Here is a 20,030-nt window from a genome sequence, read left to right as displayed (position 1 = left end):
TGTCAATCAAAGTGCCATAAAGGCACTTTTAAGCACTTAAACCAGGTCTGCGCTGCTTGCGCTGAGCTCACGACAAGACTGGCGGTGAGCTCCGCTAACACAAGCGCACACCCGCTTAATTTCTTTGAAAGAAAAGAAAAAGGGGTGACAGGAAAGTGGTGAAAAGGGGTCACAAAGAGGGTAAGACAGTAGGGAAACAAGCGTGGATATGCAGGAGGGATGTAGGTAAGGCCCATAGATGCCCATGTCTTTGGCAGCAACAGCTGTGCATTTCCATGTATTTTGGTGAGACATTGGAAACCTTTCACCCCTGAGAGAGGTGTCAGGACAACATTAATATTTGTTGTAGAGCCAATTGTAATTAACTGTTTCAATGTCAAGCAGACATGTGTGCGACATGGACAGCTATGTATGGGGCGTAATTTTTTGTGGGTACAGAGTGCCCTTTTTTTTTTCAGGTGTGAGTGGTTTGTCAGGTGTAGGAAGTCGGAATAGCTGGGGAGGTAGGTTGGGTAGGTTAACAGACAAGACAGACAAGACGATACAGGGGCGGTGTATGACACACGGGGGTTACACAATTGACGGGACGGAGGTTGGGATATCCAAGATGCATGAGCCCACAGATGGCAACAGTGGAACTGATATCCCCACCCATAGGCAGTTGCCACTGTTCCTTCACAGCCCAGGACGGGCTGTGCTGGGGCTGTGTAGGCGGGCAACGGCCGGGCCGTTAGCTGTGCCACACGAGCCTCGAGCTGGCGTAGGGGCCCAAGAACAGAGTCTTGGATCTCCCTTCGCACCACAGACCGGACACCTTGGAGGGTGAGTGGACGAACCCCTCCGCCCACACTTGCAGTGGGGAGACGGGCCCCATCCCCTGCAGCCCTTCCACCCGAAGGTGGCACAGGGCCACCGGAGGGGGTCCGCCTGGGCACTAGTGCCAGGTGCAGTCGCCAGCTGAGGTGGGAGAGGTGGGTGCGGTGGGAGCCGCCTACCCAAGCGCTCTAGGTTTGTGAGTAGTTATGTTAGTTTGGGTTAGTGGCATTTTATTCCATTCAGATTAGTTGTAACAGCATGCATTGGTATTCCCATCAAACAAACACCCAGATATTAACACCATTGAACAAGGGGCATATCAATATCACATGCATTATTTGAACAGAAATACACAGTCAAACAACATGCAGGGTTGATTAATGGCAACAGGCCATCAAATTTGCAGGTATGAACAGGGCACATGCACAAACAGACATGCATATATTTTTGAAACGGACAAATGTCCATGATTAATGAAATGTTCACATACCATTATTTAGTGGGTGTTGTTATATGGAATTATAGGGTTGGGTGGAGATAGAAAGTGATGACACATTCATATGTTACACATTGATTTACATTTGTAATAGGTACACAATTAAGTTGAGGCTGATGTTTCAAAATAATTTTTATTTGACTGTCATGCTACACCTGTTACAAATACATCACTATCCTACTTATTTTGAATCTGATCAGATACATCATCCTGCTACACTTTGATGACAGGACAGGGGACAACTATGGCTGTTTAGTCTGTCAGATAATCATTCATTCTATCTGCAAATTGTTTACTGTGATCACCATATACAGAATTTGGCCTAGACATTCCAGATTCTGACACACTGAAATCAGTTTGGGATATTAAGATGTACTTCCCACATGCATTTAGTTCTGTAGAAACACACTGGGGCTACTATATTCAGGGGTTATTACTACTTTATTTATTCATACATGACCCTTTCTGTCACTCTCACACATCCTGCAACTTCACAGTTCAGGTTGGTACTTCTAGGCTTTGTTCACATGTTAGACTGGTGGTGATTCAAACACTTTCCAACAGCCTCACTTCTGTCATGATTCAGCATTTCAACAGGGGATATATCTCACATATGACTACCTCAGATTCTGAAGCTGTACTCTTGAGACTACTGCAGGTTACACTATATTTAATTAATGGTGGGACATCTGTATTACAGCACTGTTTAATTCTATCAATTATATTTCCAGTTACACTTGCATACTGATGAACTTGTTGCAGCCATACCTGCAGACTTTCAATTCTTGCTTGCACATTATATTACTTTTAATCAATACACTGCAGTGTTCTGATACATGCTACAGTATAATATTTATTTACAAGTAATGGGTGGGGTTACTAACCTGCATGGTGGCGCAGCCGCACCAGCCTACGGGCATACATCTCGCGGTTCGCAGAGCGGACACCTGCAGCTGTAATACGAAAGAAGTAATATTGGACTACACATCTCCATGGTATCAGCCAGTTGAAATCCTTACATACATAAGCAAAATGTAACTTACTCAGTAGTGGGGCGTTGGGCATATCCCGGGCCTCCTGGATCCATTGGGTCAACTGGTCTTGCTTACGCCGCTTCAGGTCCGCATGGTGGTGACGGACCTGCTCACCAGTGCGTGGAATGCCAGTAGCACTGGTCAGATCACGAGCCAACTGGTCCCATGCCTCTGCCCTATACGCTCCCCATGAGACCTGGCCCTGCATGAGTTGGGCCTCGTGATGATGGACAAGGAGCCAGACCATGTATCTGGACTCCTCAACGCCCCAACGCTGTGCTCGAAAGCAACGCCCTCACCTACTCCACTCATTCTGACTGCAGGTCTGTTCTACAATCATTTCTGCTGTGTATTCCGCCTATGGGGCTTATATATGCCGCTTTTCCGCACATTTCTCTGATTGGCCATTTTGGAATTGTATCTACTTCACTGAAAATGCTTTATCATGCTCCATTCTGGATTTTATCCCATATATATGCTATTTCTGCATTTCTAGGTATTGCTGTCATGGCTTAGTGGTTTAGTACCTTGACTCTAGTGCATGGTATCCTGGGTTCGAATCTGGCAACTGATTTTTGATTTTCCTGACAGAAATGAGTTGAGGACCTGTCAATCAAACATGCCAAAAGCACTTTTAAGCACTTAAAAGCAGGTCTGCGCTTATGCTGAGCTAACGATGCGCACTGACAGTTAGCTTGTGGGAGCGGCGCGCAAACGGTGTGCGCTGGGATAAACCTTAATTGGCTAGTGACACACATGTTCAGCTCAGCACAGCTAGTTGCAAACAGTTTCAGCCTGTTAAACCGGTGCTTAGCAACGGGCACGCAGTTTGCAGCTTTTTAAACACTACTCAGCTACGGGCAGTCTGTCTCACAGCAGCTTAGCTATCAGTACATTTCTGACTATTTTTATTATTGTGTTACTTCAAAATATATGCTCCATTTCATTCCATTTTACAAAAGGGAATACTTTTACATTTGTACAATACTGTCAGGGGGCATTTTAGTGCTTATTTACAAAAAAAAAAGGTTGTTGTGGGGAACCCTGCTTGCCTACTCTTAGGCCAGCAACTCTACCGCTAAGCTATTACTTCTTGGCTTACTTTGCATATTTAGTTTTTATATCCTTTTCCACTGACTGCTAACTGCAATTGCGCTTAGTAGCACACCCAAGCACACGAGCGCACACAGTAGCAAACATTTACGGGTTTAAAAAAATAAAACAGGTTTTAATTTAATTTTATAAGATCTCTTCACTTTATACACTGATGGTCTGTCGGGGCATGTGTTGTGTAGTGTGTTTATTCACATTTCCATGGCCTCTCTCGTGGCTGTTTACTTTCAGCCATTCTAGTCTTCCGGGGCGTGTCCGCTTGCAGGGCTTAGCCTACAGACACGCCCCCTACTCTCTTACACGGACCGTGTAAGAGTTACTAGTGTGATTCAGCATGCCTCATGCACCTCATGCATATGCATGACATGCTGACATCACACCGTTTCACTGCAGCCTCCGTGTAAGAGTTATAACTCTTACACGGAGGCTTCGTGAATCTGGCCAATTGTTTCTGAAGATAACAAATAGCTCATTCGAGACCTTAGAATCTGTTGCTGCTTTTGTGAATATTAACTTGCAGCTTCAGCTACTATTTTGCATTTTAAAACCTAACACTTATATTTAAATAAATAACTAAATATATATTCAACTTTAACTCCCAAGTATTTGTTGCTAGATAGCTGGTCGATTCTCTGAACATTAAATGTAAAAGGTTGCCTTTGACTTCTCTTGGCAAGTAGAACTGGAGGACATTAAGAAGGTGAGAATTGCTTTTTCTTCACCTTCTCCTTGTTCTCCAATTTTGTGCAATTGCAGAATTAGTACATATATATTTTGTTGGGTATGTGTGGTTGTTTGTCCCCCTGCAAATCATTTTTTTTTTGTGATTTGGAACCTGTGGAGTGTCACTGTTATGAATAGTGACAGCCCATTTGAATAATAGCTTGTTGATTAAACAAGATGTGATTATTTTTAGTGTATCCTGTTCATCTACTTGTGTCTTAAAACTGAACAAATTGGACTCACCTTTTTTAAAACAGGCTAGTCCTTGAACATGATCACATACATTTCAGTCTTTGTTCATGTGTGTTTAGTGTGTGCATTTGTAATGTATATGTGTGTGTGTGTGTGTGTGTGTATTTTTTAATTAACAAAAAATGTTTTGTGACGCTGCATAGCATTGCTTCTTTTTAAGATCACTGGTTATTTTTGTGTCATATTATACACCTTTATATAGTGGTGTTAGTTATGAAGTTTTTATTACATATTATAAATAACATAAGAGTGGGCTACCATAATGAAGGCGGATTCTCTTATCTGAAGAATGGGAGGGGAAGTTTTCAATTTAAAAAAAGACCAGCTGCTCCGGGGGGGGGGGGGCATTTATCTTTGTTTTTTGAAGGTGTGGGTGTGAGTGTTGAAGTGAATTATCTCCATGCTGAAAGTTTGTTTTTCCACATAGTGGATCTACAAATATAGTAAATTTTGTTGGTTTTGCCTCCCAAATGATACACTCCATACTTCAGAGGTGTTACAATCTTGTAATTGTATAACATTAGCTAAAGACTTCAGAAACACTAAACTGAAGCATTTGTACAATATTGTAACTCTCTTAGTAGGTATTAAAATGTGTATGATTTAACTATTATTTCTGGGTCTAAGGGTACAAAGAATGCTTACAGAGGGTCACATTGCTGTCCTGGATCAGGTTTTAGGTTCTCAGAATGGAGGTTGTTTGGTAGTTTATCAGTTTGGCTTTTTAGCTCTGTATTAGTAGCGTTGTAGTTGTATAGCAGTGTTATTTTTATGTTTTTTTTATATTAAAAATATAAGTATATATTGAAGCCGGTAGTGAATAGAAGGATGATACACTGGACTGTTTGTTGAACCACAAGATTTTGGAAATAACCAGAGGCCATCCTTCTTTTTAAAATATTGTCTGCGTTATTGATTTCATTTTTTGGGGGTGGGGGGTATTCGTATTACTGTTTGACAGTTGCAGTTTCCCACTTGATGATTGGGATTACTGAACACTTGAGCAGGGGATCATTTTTGCTGAATTGTAAAGAGCATGGAGTTGCAGGAGGCTTGAAAGTGTGCTATACCCAAGGAAAAAGAAACATTTTATAGAAGAAAAGTGAGGATACTGCTGGCAGCCTAGCAACTGTAAAACATGTACTTGTACACTTTTATATTATTTAAATAATATTAAGCATTTACTATAAATAATCCCTTCTTGTTTAATCAACAGGCAATTATTTGAACCCAAAACATCCAAAACTGGGGGAAGTTAATACTCAAAACAGTGACACTCCCAAGGTGATAAAGCACATAAAATGTTTTTTTGCACCTTCACTCGGGGACATGCCCCTACATCTCCAAACTATATGTATCTGAGGTCACACAAACTGGGAGAAGATGAAGAAAGTGATGAAAGCACAGCACTCACCTTCTTGCTTTTTCCAAGTCTAACCGCCATGACATGATACTGGCAGTCTTCCAGGGTCAACATTTTGAACATTGATTAACTGGCCAGTAGGAAACCTTAGGGCTCCCTAACATTGGGTTGATAAGGCCATAGGTTAATACTGAGCTTATGGGTAGAGCGCCACTGAGAAGCTTAGCTGCAGTACCCTTGTAGTGACAGGAGTGGACTAGTTCCATATGGACAGAAGATCATTCACATTACTACCAGGCATGAATCTCGGTTACCCATCCAGTACTCAAGGCTAATTTTGAAGGTAGTTATGGAAGCATTTTGCTAGATGTGCGGAGGGAGTCTGTTCCAAAGGTGGAGAAAGCATTAGATAAAAAACTTATTATGCCAGCAGATGTTGTTGAGGTTCAGGCCTTTGGATCAGGTGCTTGTCATACACTTTTCTCTGTGAATGTGAAAAAGTCCAAAAAGCATGTGTCTTCCATAGCATGAATTGCTAAGCAAAGATCACCTCCCAAGAGCCTGCATGAGACCGACTAGAAGGAAAGGGATTTTAACCTGTGGGGGCAGGTTAAGTTAACTAACCCCATATTTTTTTTAGTTGGGAATCTTTTGAGGCATTGTGAGTTGTATGAGGCTGTTATGTACATTCCAAAGGGACCATTACATTTGATGATCGGCCTAATAAAGCAGTAGTAGAGAGATAAAGACACATTTTGACCTAGATGAGATGTCGTCTAAGATAAAGCTGTACAAGGCAGAAGTATTTCCTTAGCACAACCGAGACATGGTGGTTAAAAGAGAGCTGACTGTGTGTGTAAGAGGGGGTTGCCAGCAGTGTAGCAAGAAGAGGGGATTTTACTGGCTTGCTCTGATCTATGGCCTACTGCAGAATATGAGTATCATGGGGGAAGTGACAACTGCATCTAATTTGCAGACATTGCAGAGTTAGTAGTTGGAGACCTAGAGCGCTCAACTTCAATTCTGAGAAGTAAATCCTAAACAAGAAAGGGCCCAAGGCTAGTGAAACGCAGATAGTGACATCTCTGTGGCTAAAGAAGGTAGCCAGTACCTTAGCAATGTGAATTCCATTAGTAAACCAATTTGCTATTTGTCAGCCAATATAATGGTTAATATTGAGGCTAAAGAGCATAGAAAATGGTCACAGAAGCCTTGAAAGGGTCAATGTAGGTAGTGTGAATAGTCTAGAATTTGTCTAAATCTTCAGTGAACTTATCATGGAAAATGACTAAGTTGGTGTGATTTGTCTTTAACAAATCTAAATTAAGTATCTATCAAACCCTTCCTTACGCCATTAGCTAGATCTGCTATTGCCCAGACCCACCTTATCTCTACCCTGTTCTATGCCTCTGCCATTTATTTCAATCTATCTAAAAATAACCTTAGCAAACTCGCAACCAGCTATAACAACATTGCTAGATTTGCCACTGGCGCCCCATTTAGAACCCACCATTGCCACAAACTCAAACAACTGGGATGGTTAGAACTGCAGAACTAACTACTTTGTCAACAACTTATTATCACTGAAAAGATCCTTTACCACCCTAAGAATACACCAATCCTCACTAATCTGATTATCCCATACAAAATTCTTGCAGCACTACGCTCAGCTAATAAGCTCCTAGTTTCCACTATTAAATCAAACAACAAGGCTGGGGACTCACTATTCACTAACACAGTGGGAAAAACCTGGAACCAGCTTCCAAATGAACTCTCTACTATTTCTTCCACACTGCTTTTCAAAAAATATCTTAAAGAATATCTTAAAACACACTGGCTATGTCCCTGCTCTAACCCTGACTAATATATCATTCCCCATCCTGCTCTCCCTATACTTCTCTGCTCTGTCTGTCTGACGCCTACCAGTGTTAACTAGTAAGCTATCCTTTAAATAGTATTTAACGAGATTTCCTTCTTAGAACTCTATAAGAGTTTACTTACTCTAAAAGTGCTAGCCCTCCTCTACACTAGATGTAAGCATATGTTTGTACATGTGTAAACCAGGCAAAAAAAAAAAATTATATTATGTTTGTTTTCTGTATTAGATCTTAGCTTAAGCCTCACTAAAGGACTCTGTGTAAGTTTTTTTTTTTTTATTTATTTTTTTTTTTTTTATGCATAACCCTGTATAAGTTTTTTATGTATAATCTAAATAATGTACTGCAAATCGTGTTACTACTGCATATAACATATGTTATGTCACTGACTATGCTTGGAGCTTTTCTCCCCGGGCCTCTACTGAAAGTGGATATATATCCAGTTAGACTAACCCGGTCAACAAATGTAAAATAAAATAAATAAATAAAAAAAAGCAGTATCAAGGGTTTGGAGATTGTCTGTGCCATTGAAGGCAATAGTATATTGCGTGGTTTTACAGCTAATGCTGGTAAGATTACTGGAGTCAGTTTTTGGGGTCACTTTTGTTGCGGGGCACTAATGTGGCTGTTCTCTAAACTTTAGGTATAGACTGTGTGAAGAGACTAGAGTTAAAGAGATTTAGAAAGGGCTGGGTTATGTAGTGCTTCATCCTTGCAAGCAGATAATCTGGAATATTGCCACAACCTATGGAACTAGTGTTTTCATTTTGGATAGTGTTGAAGAAGTCTCTTAATTATTCCATGAGAAAAAAGTGCATAACATTTTTATTGTTTTAATAAAATGGTGATTTAGGTTTATTGATTTTTTTGTAGTGCTTACACACCTTGGACCTTGGTTGTTTTCTGATATTCTTTTTGTTGACGATGTGACATGATCTAGGGTGATTACAACCAGCATAGCCAGTAGAGAAAATGGTGGACAGTGGATCATGTGGGAGGCTTGAAGTTGGAACTAAATTTGTCAGCCAGGGTATTAGCTACAATTTGTAGGTTGGAGTGAGGTATACCATTGGAGACAAGGTCGGAGGAGGACTGCAAATTATTGTTGAATTTCATAGCATAACTAAAAAGGCCTTGTGATTGTTCTAGGTTAGATGCCCTGTCAGATAAGCTGCATCTCCCTGCCCTCCCAAGTCCCACCCAGTCCTTACCTACCTTCCTCTTTCAAATTTGCCTTCCCCTGCTCCTTCAAAATTAGTTGGAAAGCCATCCCTGTTCTTAAAAGAATGGACAAATATCAGTCAGGACCAATGGGTCTGGAATGTAATAAAATCAGATTACAAGCTACAACTGTTGGTGGCTATTCTAAATTCATATCTTGGCTTTGCAGTCCCTGATGGTACACCGAAGAGTCTTGCTTAATATTTTTGATGACTCCTGTAGTAAGGAAGAAAGAAGGGATTTCTACAAAGTTTTTTTCTGTAAAGCCAATTTATATGGGAGATCCAATATACCAGCTTACTTTTGAATTTATCACAATTCTTGTAGTGGATGGGAATAACTTATTCCTTGCATTTGCTCTTGAGGGAGCAAAACTCTAAGGAGTACGTAGAAGTAAGGGTGGCATCATGAGTTGGTATGGTTGGTACAATATGCTAGTTGTGGTTGTCCAGGATAATAGTAAGTAGTAGTAAGCTGGCTTTAGAATAACACCAAAATATGATAGGAAGGCTTGTATTAAGGGTGAGGGCTACAGATGTGTGATCTGACTTAACCAGTGAGATGGTGACAAGTGGGGTGGTACAGAGAAATTAGTGTGGAGAAGCTTATGGTGTTTTGTACCCGGGGTTGGGGCAGCAATAATGTGCTCTAGGGTGTTGTATGTACAAAATCAAAACAAATCTGGGGATATTTATTAGTGACTGATATAGGTTAGCCAGTTGATTGAGGGGTTTATTAAAGTCACCCATAATATATGCCTCAGTGGGTATTAATCTGGCTCTGAAGGAGACATAGATGAGGACCTGCAATTGGCAGTGATCTGGTGTATGGTTTGTTAAGATATAATAAAGCCCTTAGAAATTGTATATTAGCATTATACAAGATTTGATGTGACTCAATAGGATTCGTGATAAATGTGGAGTCTCTCATTATGTTGACTGCATCTGAGAACAGAATCACTTATAAGAAGGACCTTAAGATTTGGAGCAGGGCAGTGTAACTTTAGTGGCTCACACTTGCAGTCCTAGTGATTCCCTGTAGAAGTATGTGAAGGTGCAAAGGAGTAGATGATAGCTTGGTTGTAGATGCTAGAGTATTCTTTGATGGCTTAGACCTTCTAGCTGGGTGCTAGGGTGTTTAGGCAGAGGTTATTTGACAGCATCAACATAAATAGGTGTTGTGATATGCTGCTTACTGACAGTGTTAGATTTAGAAATACGTGCATCTGGTTTGAGTAATTAATTACATCTCTCACAGATTTGACCTAGACATATGTAGGAGTGATCATTTGTCAGTAAGCATGAGGTGGCTCCTCCATTGCCTCAGCTAACAGTCTGTACATGTGAGAGGTACAAGCAGCTTGCAACTCCCTGATGATGTGTTAAGTTACTTGTACTTAAGGTATGAATGGGATTAAATTAGAGTCCTGCATTGGCGGAATCATGTCAAGATGGGGCTAACTTAAAGTGCTTTGTTAGAGGGCTGTTGTTAAGATAATTTACTGTTATTGAAATTGGAATGGTAAGGGAACAGTTAAGCAAATCAGTAAAAAAGAAAATAGCCTAACAATGTAGTAACCACTTGTTAGTATACTAGTAAAGCAGCAGGGATGAAAATAATGACATAGTAGAGATCATCAGCAATATAATAGAACATAATTTGCAAGTTAAAAAAAAAAACCAACAGGAAACAGTCCTAGGTAAGGTATAGACAACGTAAGTGCAAAAACACCTAAAATTAAAACAGTGTAAAAGCAGTAAAATCTGAAAAAAGTAGCATAAGGACAGGAAGAAAAATCTGGTACAAACACCAACAGGGGCTGAAGGGAAAAAAGAGGCATTTACCTTCTTTACCTTGCATCTGAGAATTGTTGGAAGTGGCACAAATACAAGTAATATAAAAAGTAAGTGATGAGGTGACTGTAGACAGAAGACTAAATAATTTGTTGGTAATTTCACTTTGTACATCTCTCCAGGGTATACAGGGTACAGTGAGGCTGCAGTTTGTGAAAGATGTAGCAGAAGACTAAAAACAATTCTACTAAATAAACTTAGGGAGTCACCACGACTTGTTCTTAAAATGAGCGCTTTCATTCTTTATTTATACACCAAGAACTTCATCAGATAAATCAGGTTTAAAAATGGTGCCTAACAGAAAACATGATAAAAACATCTAGTCCCTTTTTCCCCAGCATTTAAAGTGACATCTCTGTACAAATCAAAATAACAAGTCAAACTAGTGAATGTAAAACATACACTTGTAGTTTTCCACAATCACATTTAAATTCTTTGTGCTAGTAAAAAGCATTTTATGTTGACAGTTTCATTTAAACCAGGATATTGATCCGAATTCAGTCTGATTTGCCATTCTGCCTCTCAGCATTCTAAAAGTACATTATAGTTGCCAGAGAAGTCACTCATGTCAACAGAATGTAGCACAAAGAACTGGAATTTTTTGTAATTCTCACACTGCAAAGCATGTCTAGCCAGGGCATTACTAGTGTCCCCTTGTCTTATTCTATGAGACATCTTCCTAATAGTCTTTCCAACATTAAAGCAGGCTCATAAATCGCAGTGCGCTCAGTAAACAACCCCCTTTGAACCACAATTGTACCTTTGGCATGCAAAAATATTCACATTTAAATAAGTAATGAAAATACGTGTCATACTCAAGATAAAGTGGCATTGCTTGCATATGCCACATTTAAAAGTCCCAAATGTACCCTCTTCGATTCCTTTCAGTCCATTCTGTTTTACAAGAATCGATCTGATAGAATTCAGTTTTGTAGGTGAAAATCATGTGTTCTCCTAAAATTCTTGCAACATCCCCATTGCCTAAAATTATTTTTCAGTTATTCTGGAGGATATCTTGGATGATAGTCATGTCACGGGCGATGAGGAGTGGAAAGGCACCCCTATAGCCAGTGAGGGGGGTGTGTATCTCCTCAATGGCCAATGAACAACTCTTCTGGTCCTTTCCAAGGATTGGTTTAGCTTTCCCTGTCCATAACAAATGAGTTTTATCAATGATGGTGGCTAGCCAATCAGAATTGTAGCCCATGGCTATGAAGAAATGCTTTAATGTATCCATTTCTTCCTCGAAAAATTTGTCATTGCTCATTAATCTTCTGGGACATATGAATTATCCCTTCACCACTCCCTTCTTCATGTGATGTGGATGCTGACTGTGTCTATGTAAATAACTGTTCACAAAAGTTTCCTTCCTGTAGCGCTCACTTTTGATCCGACCATCACATACTTAGAAAGTCAAATTGATGTCCAGAAAATTAATGGACATCCCAAAGCCACTACTAGTAAACTTCAAAAAAGGGTTGCTTGAATTAAACCATTCAAGTAGTTTGTTGAATTAATCTTCGGACCCTTTCCACGTGATAAACAGGTCATCAATAAACCTCTTCTAGAAAGCCACCTTCTGATGCAATTAGTGAGGTTTAAAGTGTTCCTGTTCCCACCATGACATGATAATGTTAACAAAATCAGGGGCTAGTCTGACCCACCACCCCAGACTTTTGTTTGTAGTGTTTTCCTGCAAAAGTAAAAATGTTATTGTTCAGGACAATTTCCAGAAAGAAACAATGTTGATCAAGGTGTTATCGAAATCAGTGAACCTTGTTAACTACTTCAGAATGAACTCTGTGCTTGTCTCCTGATCAATGCTGGTGTAAAGGGAGACACCATCCATTGATCCAAACTTAAATTCACTTGTAGGTGTCTGGATTTCCTTCAGTAGCTCCAGTAGATGCCATGAGTCTGTGATATAAAGTTCTGATTTTTGCACAATAGGGTTGATAATATGATTGAGATAAATGGACATTGGTTCAATTTTATAACTGTCAGCTGCCACTACTGGTTGAAATGGAGGATTTAAATGATCTTTGTGTACTTTAGGTATTCCAAAAATCCTCACCATTTTAGATAGCTCAACTTGCAGAAATATGAAAATCTCATAATCAGTATTGCCCTGGGTAAATAAATCATTGAGACACCCATCTATAGTAGAAAAGCATTTCTTGATATTGCCCACCGTAGTTTCTTTGTAAACCATATAATCTTATAATATATTCAGAATAGCTGAGTAGTACTTGTTACTGTCCTTGACCACAGTCATACCTCCTTGTCAGCTTTCATGATTCTCACATCCTTGTTTTTGGATAATTCCTTGAGAACAGTTCTTTCTTTGAATGGGAAGTTGTATTTCCTCAGTATGTTCCTTAATTTATTCCTAAGCACTTCCTCACAGGAATCATGGAAAACTTACATGGATTATAGGTACTTATCTTTGTTAGGTGACTCTTCTTGTAAATGAACTAAGAGACCTCATATAAGATGTCATACAAAATCAACTTCCTTACATACAACTTAAAGTCAACAAGTACTCTAGTGAGATTTGCTGTCTGTGCCGGTATGAAAGAGAACCCATTTGCTAGTACTGAAATATGTTGTTCATTTAGATGTGTTTTATTCAAATTCAGTGTCTTATTTCCATGGACAAATTTCTCCTCTGTTTTTTGCTTTTTCCCTCCACTGCTTTCTTCCCCTTGTTGTTCCATTTCATAGTGTTCCTCCTCACTGGTGCAGGCACTAAAACGGGGTCTGGAGACAGGATAGGGGCAGGTTGGGGTGGTTATTATCTTGATTTGGAGGGTTAGCCACTGAAGTGGGTAAATTTATGACTTAAGCCCCTCCTGTAGGTGATGCCACTGTAGCAAGGGGCAATTTTCCAGTAATCTGGATGGTGTAGGTAGACCAGGATGTGGATATAAGGTGGTGTTGGAGGGTGCTGTGGAGACCTTTTGCCTAGGGCACCAGTTGACCAAAGGCCGGTCCTGCTTAAAGCTTCTCAAAGGGGAAGCAGTTCAAGTTTTGTATGCATACTTGGGAGGCATAAATATATCCTCCTATTGTTTCTTTGTGAATTACTTATCTTGTCTATCTTCCCAATCCTTTCTAACCTTCTCTGATTTGTGTAGTTATCATGCAATATTGTATATGCCCTACTTATTATGGGTCTATATTAGCTTATCGAATGATGAAATGAGCAAACGTTCTTTCATCCTTCCGATAAGGTCGAAACAACTAAAGAGTGAAGACACAGAATAGCGATTTTTTTCTCGGGGGGGGGAGTTTAAACACAAAATGAAGTGTGGGGCTACTTAAATATACAAACACCGTGATCGCACCACAGTGAAGGAAATGGCAAACTCTTGAAGATGGCCCACTGATTTTTTTCCCTGGGAAAAAAATCAGTGGTCCGTGTCTTCGCACTTTAGGGGTTTCGACCTTGTCGGATCGATGAAAGAACATTCGCTTTTTACATCGTTCCACAAGGTGATATAGACCCACTTTATTATACCTTTTTTAACAGTAGCTTCTGTTCAGAGAATACAAATGCTTCCATTGCCCTACTCATAAAATCCCAGCTTACTCTGTTGAATACTTTCTCTGCATCAAGACCCACCAACAATAGTGGTATTTTCTTATATTTTGCTTCCCTCTGGATCTTGTATGTTCTGTTAATATCAGATTTTGCCTTCCCTCCACAAATCCACAGTAATCCATGTATATCAATTCTGGCATCACATTTGCCATGCTTTTAGCTATTATAGAAATAAACACTTTATAATCATAGTTTAGAATCAAAATCGGCCTATATGAAGCTGTATCTGATGGGTGTTTGCTTTCGTTCAGGATGTTGATGCGTCTCCTTCTTTTAAAACACTTCTGGAACTTTATCACTTCCCTCTTTCCTAACTTCCAAACTTCCATAGGAATACCATTTATTCATGCAAACTTTCATGTAGATTGGTTATGTACATCAACATTTTTATCTGATCTCTTCATATCCAAACTGTTATTAATTGAACCTCATCTACCTCTACCCATGGCATACTTAATTCTCCCATAAATATTTCCATTTGCACTTTTTCTTGATTTCCACATTTCTCTGCTTTATACAGATTTTCATAAAATGTCCAAACTATTTCTAATACCTTTATAGAATCTCTGGGTATTTTCTTTTTTTATAGGCTCCCTAAGCTTAGTAACGGCCCTTTCTGCTTTCTGTTGCTTGAACCATTGTGATAAAAGCTTTTGTGTTCTGGAGTTAATACCAAACAGCAATCTTTCTAAACTCATGCATATTATCAAGATAGTACCTTATTTTCTCTTTAGCACTCTGCAGTTGCAACTCTTCTTGTTATATGAGATTCCTCCATTCTGCAATACTTTTTGTTATTCCCTATAAATAATTATTACTTCTTAACCTTATCTCCTTTTTCTTTTATTTCCACCTTAGTTTTAAACTCCACTTTAATTTTATTCCACTACCTAGCTTTAGTCTCTGAAGAAATTTCTATATTCAGTAATAACGCCCAATAATTTTCACCGCCCATTCCTTAAATTCCTCTGTGTTTAACAGATAAGTGGGGAAGCACTAGTGTCTCATTTTTATTTCATTACCCTGCATCTTTATTTTAGTTATTATTGGAGCATGATCTGAACTAGTTATTGGATGTGTATCCAAACTTTCAATTAAATGTACATGTTCCTGTGAAATATAATCTCTGTCTAGCCTAGCTCAGTTTTTGTACCCTGGGGATAGTATGTAAATTCTCTCTGACCTCCTACTACTGAATTCACATCATCTATACCAAATATTTCCATAAATTTCTTCAAAAATCTACCCTCTTTTGATATACTTTCCCTTCTAGACCCCCAGATACATCCTCTCTTTTGCAAATCAAATTCCAGTCCACACCTATAAGTAATATTCCCAGCCGAAAGCTGATTATTTCTCAAAGAATTTTCTTCAGCTCCACTGCAGCAGGTTTAGGTGGAATATAAATACATGTCAGTGCAATCCTCCTCCCTTGCCAGTAGCCCCTTACTATTACATATCTACCATTATTACCTTTTTTTTCTCTTCTATCACTATTGGAGCTCCCCTAGCAATTAATATAAGTACCCCCCTTTCCTTTGCCCTAAATATTTTGTTGAATAACCATCCTGAAATCCTTTCATCAAATTTACATGCTAACTTCTTTCCAAATGTTTCTCTTGTAGCATAGCTATTTGCACTTTGCATTTTTTAATATAGTTCACTACTGTTTCTTTTTTGTATATACTTGTGAGACCATTTACATTTAAAGATATTATGGAAAGTGTTGCCATTATGATAAAAAGTTATTCTCCCCATCTGTTATGTATAATAGCTTTTTAGGTTCATAGGTTCATAGGTTGGTACTAGGTTATCGGCCCTTTGCTAGCCAGAGTTCCTTAGTGTTGGCCTGTACTTCAGAGAGGTAGATGCCAAACAAGAGCGATCCCAGGACTGAACGCTGAGGTACTCCACTTGTCACTTGTCTGGAGCTGGATTTGGAGTCAGCTACTTTTACAGTGTGGGTTCTATCAGTAAGCCAGTTGGCAACCCATTGAGTAGGGATTAATGCACAGCTTAGTAAGTTTATCTATGATTCCAGAGTGAGGGATGGTGTCAAAGGCCTTGGCGAGGTCCAGATAGGCTGTGTGGACCTCCTTACCCTTGTCCATGGCTCTGGAGACTGATTAGAAGAAGTCAGTAAGGTTCAGGAGACAAGATCGACCCTTCACGAACCCAAACTGGGTGGAGCCCAGTGTTTGAAGGTTGCCAATGTCTTTGTTTATAAGTTCCATGATAATACATTCCATGGTCTTGCAGATCAGGCTCGTCAGACTGATGGGGCAGTAGTTCCCGGGATCCAAGGTGGATTGCCCCCCTTGGGGAGTGGGATAACTGTAGCTGTGCACCACTCAGTGGGCACGAAGCATGAGGTGAGGGTATGATTAAACATGACACTTAGATGAGGTGCCAGTTCATTTTGTAGTTCATGTAGTACACAGCCCAGGATGTCATCTGGTCCCATGGATGCTGTATTCTTAGCTTTGGAGAGTGCATTTTTTACCTGTGTGGTCGTTATTACCAGAATTTGGCAATCTTCCAGTATTGACATGGGCCATTTAGGGGGTAAGAGGGGGGTGAAGTTGGCACTGAATCGATCTGCCAGGATATTGGCAATATCCTTGGGATCAGTATATTTAATGCCATTCTGATGTAGCTCAGAGCAGATCTGAGCATTGCCATTTAGATTCTTGACATAGTTATAGAATGCCTTGTGGTTGCCTTTGGAATCTTTGGCAATTTTATTTTCATAACTAGCTTTGGAGGATTTTATGAGGGATCTCAGCTTCATACTGAGGCCAGTAAGGGAGTTTTTTGTATCCTGGGATTTTCCTCTTTTCTGCAACAGTTTCTTTCTTTTGTTGTAAAGTTTGCTTATGGCAGAGGACCACCAGATTGGGTTCCTTTTTTTGGAGGAGAGCATCTTGGTTCTATTTGGGATGGCATGATTCATGCATGAATGGATGTGCTCGTACTGTGCCTTAGTGTAGGAAAAGTGTAACCCATTCCCATATTCCGAGTCGAACCCGTGCCACCTTGGTGAAAACCAGGAATTCTAACCGCTAGACCATGTCTAGTTTCAGCTTTTGTGTTTGGAAGGTTGATCTTTTATACAATTGTTTTTGTCATATCTGTTTGAACATGTGTCACATCTTGCAAGACTTTTTATTTTAATGCAAAACATAAAAAAAAAATACACCCTCAGAACATATCCACAACCTAGTAACATAATAGACAAAACGAACAGGAAAGTAAATTGCTCAATAAAAGCAACCAAAACCAAGAGAAAATAGAGCAATTCCACCAAGGCACGACTCCAGTGGTATTTTCCACACGAACAAGCTTTATTGAAACACACTTTCTTCAGAATAAAACCATAATTTTGTAAAGCTTGTATTATTTCAAAAAATATAAAAGTGCTCATATATAATGAATGAATGAAGGTTCCCTTGTTCGTGGGTGTTGTTTTGCATATCATCCTAGGGGTTCTAGGGACTCCTTTGAAAGATAATAAAAACATTTGCCTCTTGCCACAAGATGAAGGACCATGCCGCGCATTGATTCTACAATTTTATTATGACAGGTACACTCAAAGCTGCAAGCTATTTCACTATGGTGGATGCTATGGAAATGATAACCGGTTTGAAGATCTGGATGAATGTGAAAAAACCTGTTGGCATATAAAAAAAGTGCCAAAGATTTGCAGATTGGAAGCAGATGAAGGATTATGCAGAGCTATGATAAAGAAATATTTCTACAACATGACTTCAGGGCAGTGTGAGCCTTTTTATTATGGAGGTTGCTACGGTAATGACAACAACTTCATAGATGAAGAGTCATATATGCAATACCATGAATCTCAGAAATATGGGCCCTTGCTGTGTTTTGAACCTAAAGATGAAGGGCAATATTCTGCTGAAGTGACCAGATTTTACTACAACTATGAGAAGAAAATGTGTGAAACATTCCAGTATACAGGCTGTGTGGGAAATAATAACTTTGTCACTTTGAAAGATTGTGATAATGTAAGCACAAAAGTATTCCGGAGACAGAAGGCATTTTGAATAAAAAAGAGGAAGCCCTTAACTCTCAATGGCAAGTGAAGAAAAAGTATATACTTTACAAAGAAAATGGCAGATGGTGCTGAACATGCTTATTTTTTTACTTTATGGACTCATTTATGACCTTGTGTTATAAATGGATAATAAAGATTATAATTAATTTTTTGACTTGATGCATTCTTCAGAATGATCTTAAAAATGTATACACATTTCTGTCTCTCCTTTTCTCTATATATGTATAAATATATGAATCTGTGTATAAGTTAGAAATGAGTTTGTGTATAAGAAGGAACTGTGGACGATATTTCAGTTTTTGTATTATGCTATACTTGTTATTCAAATAATTACAACTTGGTTAAAGATATTGAGTGAATAACCTGAGACTTAGCAACTTTCGATTAGTACTGTGCATATGTTAACTATTGTTGTAGTTTAATATCTTGATTATTGTTGCTATTTGAACATGTTTATATTTATATATGCACTTTTATATTTTTTTAAATAATACAAGCTTTACAAAATTATGGTTTTATTCTGAAGAAAGTGTGTTTCAATAAAGCTTGTTCGTGTGGAAAATACCAGTGGAGTTGTGCCTTGGTGGAATTGCTCTATTTTCTCCTAGTAACATAATACTTATCACAAGCACACAAAACTGTGTACATCTTCAAATAATGGAGTTTAACCCTTCTAACAGGAACAATTGTCCAGACTTGACAGATACACTCATGAGTTATCCATGATAAGATAAATGGCACAGCCTGCACTTCTACCTACATTAAATGCTGTCTGTTTCTCACTAATCTTTATTCCTCTGTAGAAAACAACTTGAATGCTTTCAGAAAACATTGTCTTTTAGCCATTTAAAAGACATAAATTATTCTCTTTTTATTGCCCTTATCAGCTTGTTTCCATAGAAACATGAGAATCAGATATAGTTGCCTTCAGCTCCAAGCTTCTCATGTTGCACTGCAAACATTTATTTGCTAACAGAAAACTTTATGTTACATTCAGTGTTCTTTTATTTACTTGCGTCCAGTTAAAAGTTGTTGTTAGATCAAGCCAAGGGCCTTAATCCAGTCATTCCCCTATGCAAAAGTAAGAAAACATATGTCAGTTTAACTTATATCATGCTCTTTTGTCCAAGTTTTCTTTTCTTTTTTACATTACAGTGCATATATTTCTCAAAACTGAATAAGAATTAATAAAGAAGAAGGAAAAAGGGCACCTGTTTACTTTAGTATCCCTGTTACAAACAAAAATAACTGAAAAAAGCTTTACTATATAACATGCAGTATATGTATTTTTTTATATTACTGTTAAGGAAAAAAATGCTTTACTTACAGTTACCTCTTACCTTCTTCTTCCTCCTCTGTCTATAATGTTCTTCCAAACATTAATGAGACGAAGTAATATGCTTTGGAGTCCCCTACAAGTTTAACAAAGGCAAAAAATGTCCAAGTTTTCTTGTTCTGCATTATGTCACATGTGTGACTGATGTTTTGTTATCCCACATTTATTCATTAATTTGTGATTTGCTGGTTTTCTTCCTTTTGATCTCCATCTCCCAACTCCAGTCTCTGGTTCATGTCCAACATACTCCTGGTTCTTCTGGTCAAC

The 20,030-nt window shown here is 38.9% G+C and overlaps 2 protein-coding genes across 2 annotated transcripts in view; both read left to right on the top strand.

The window, feature by feature from the left end:
* Nucleotides 1–20,030, top strand: part of CPE (carboxypeptidase E) — a 971,990-nt gene that overhangs the window by 425,244 nt on the left and 526,716 nt on the right. The window lies entirely within an intron of this gene.
* On the top strand, nt 17,790–18,416 carry LOC122794723 (tissue factor pathway inhibitor 2-like). The gene has a single exon (XM_044063372.1). The coding sequence runs from the start codon at nt 17,790–17,792 to the stop codon at nt 18,414–18,416; it is 627 nt and encodes a 208-aa protein (XP_043919307.1).

Source organism: Protopterus annectens, chromosome 2.part1 (assembly GCF_019279795.1).
Source record: "Protopterus annectens isolate FY-2018-M chromosome 2.part1, PAN1.0, whole genome shotgun sequence".
Taxonomy (NCBI): Eukaryota; Metazoa; Chordata; order Ceratodontiformes; family Protopteridae; genus Protopterus; species Protopterus annectens.
The sequence above is the reverse complement of the archived record's forward strand: the minus strand, read 5'-3'. Positions and strand labels throughout refer to the sequence as shown.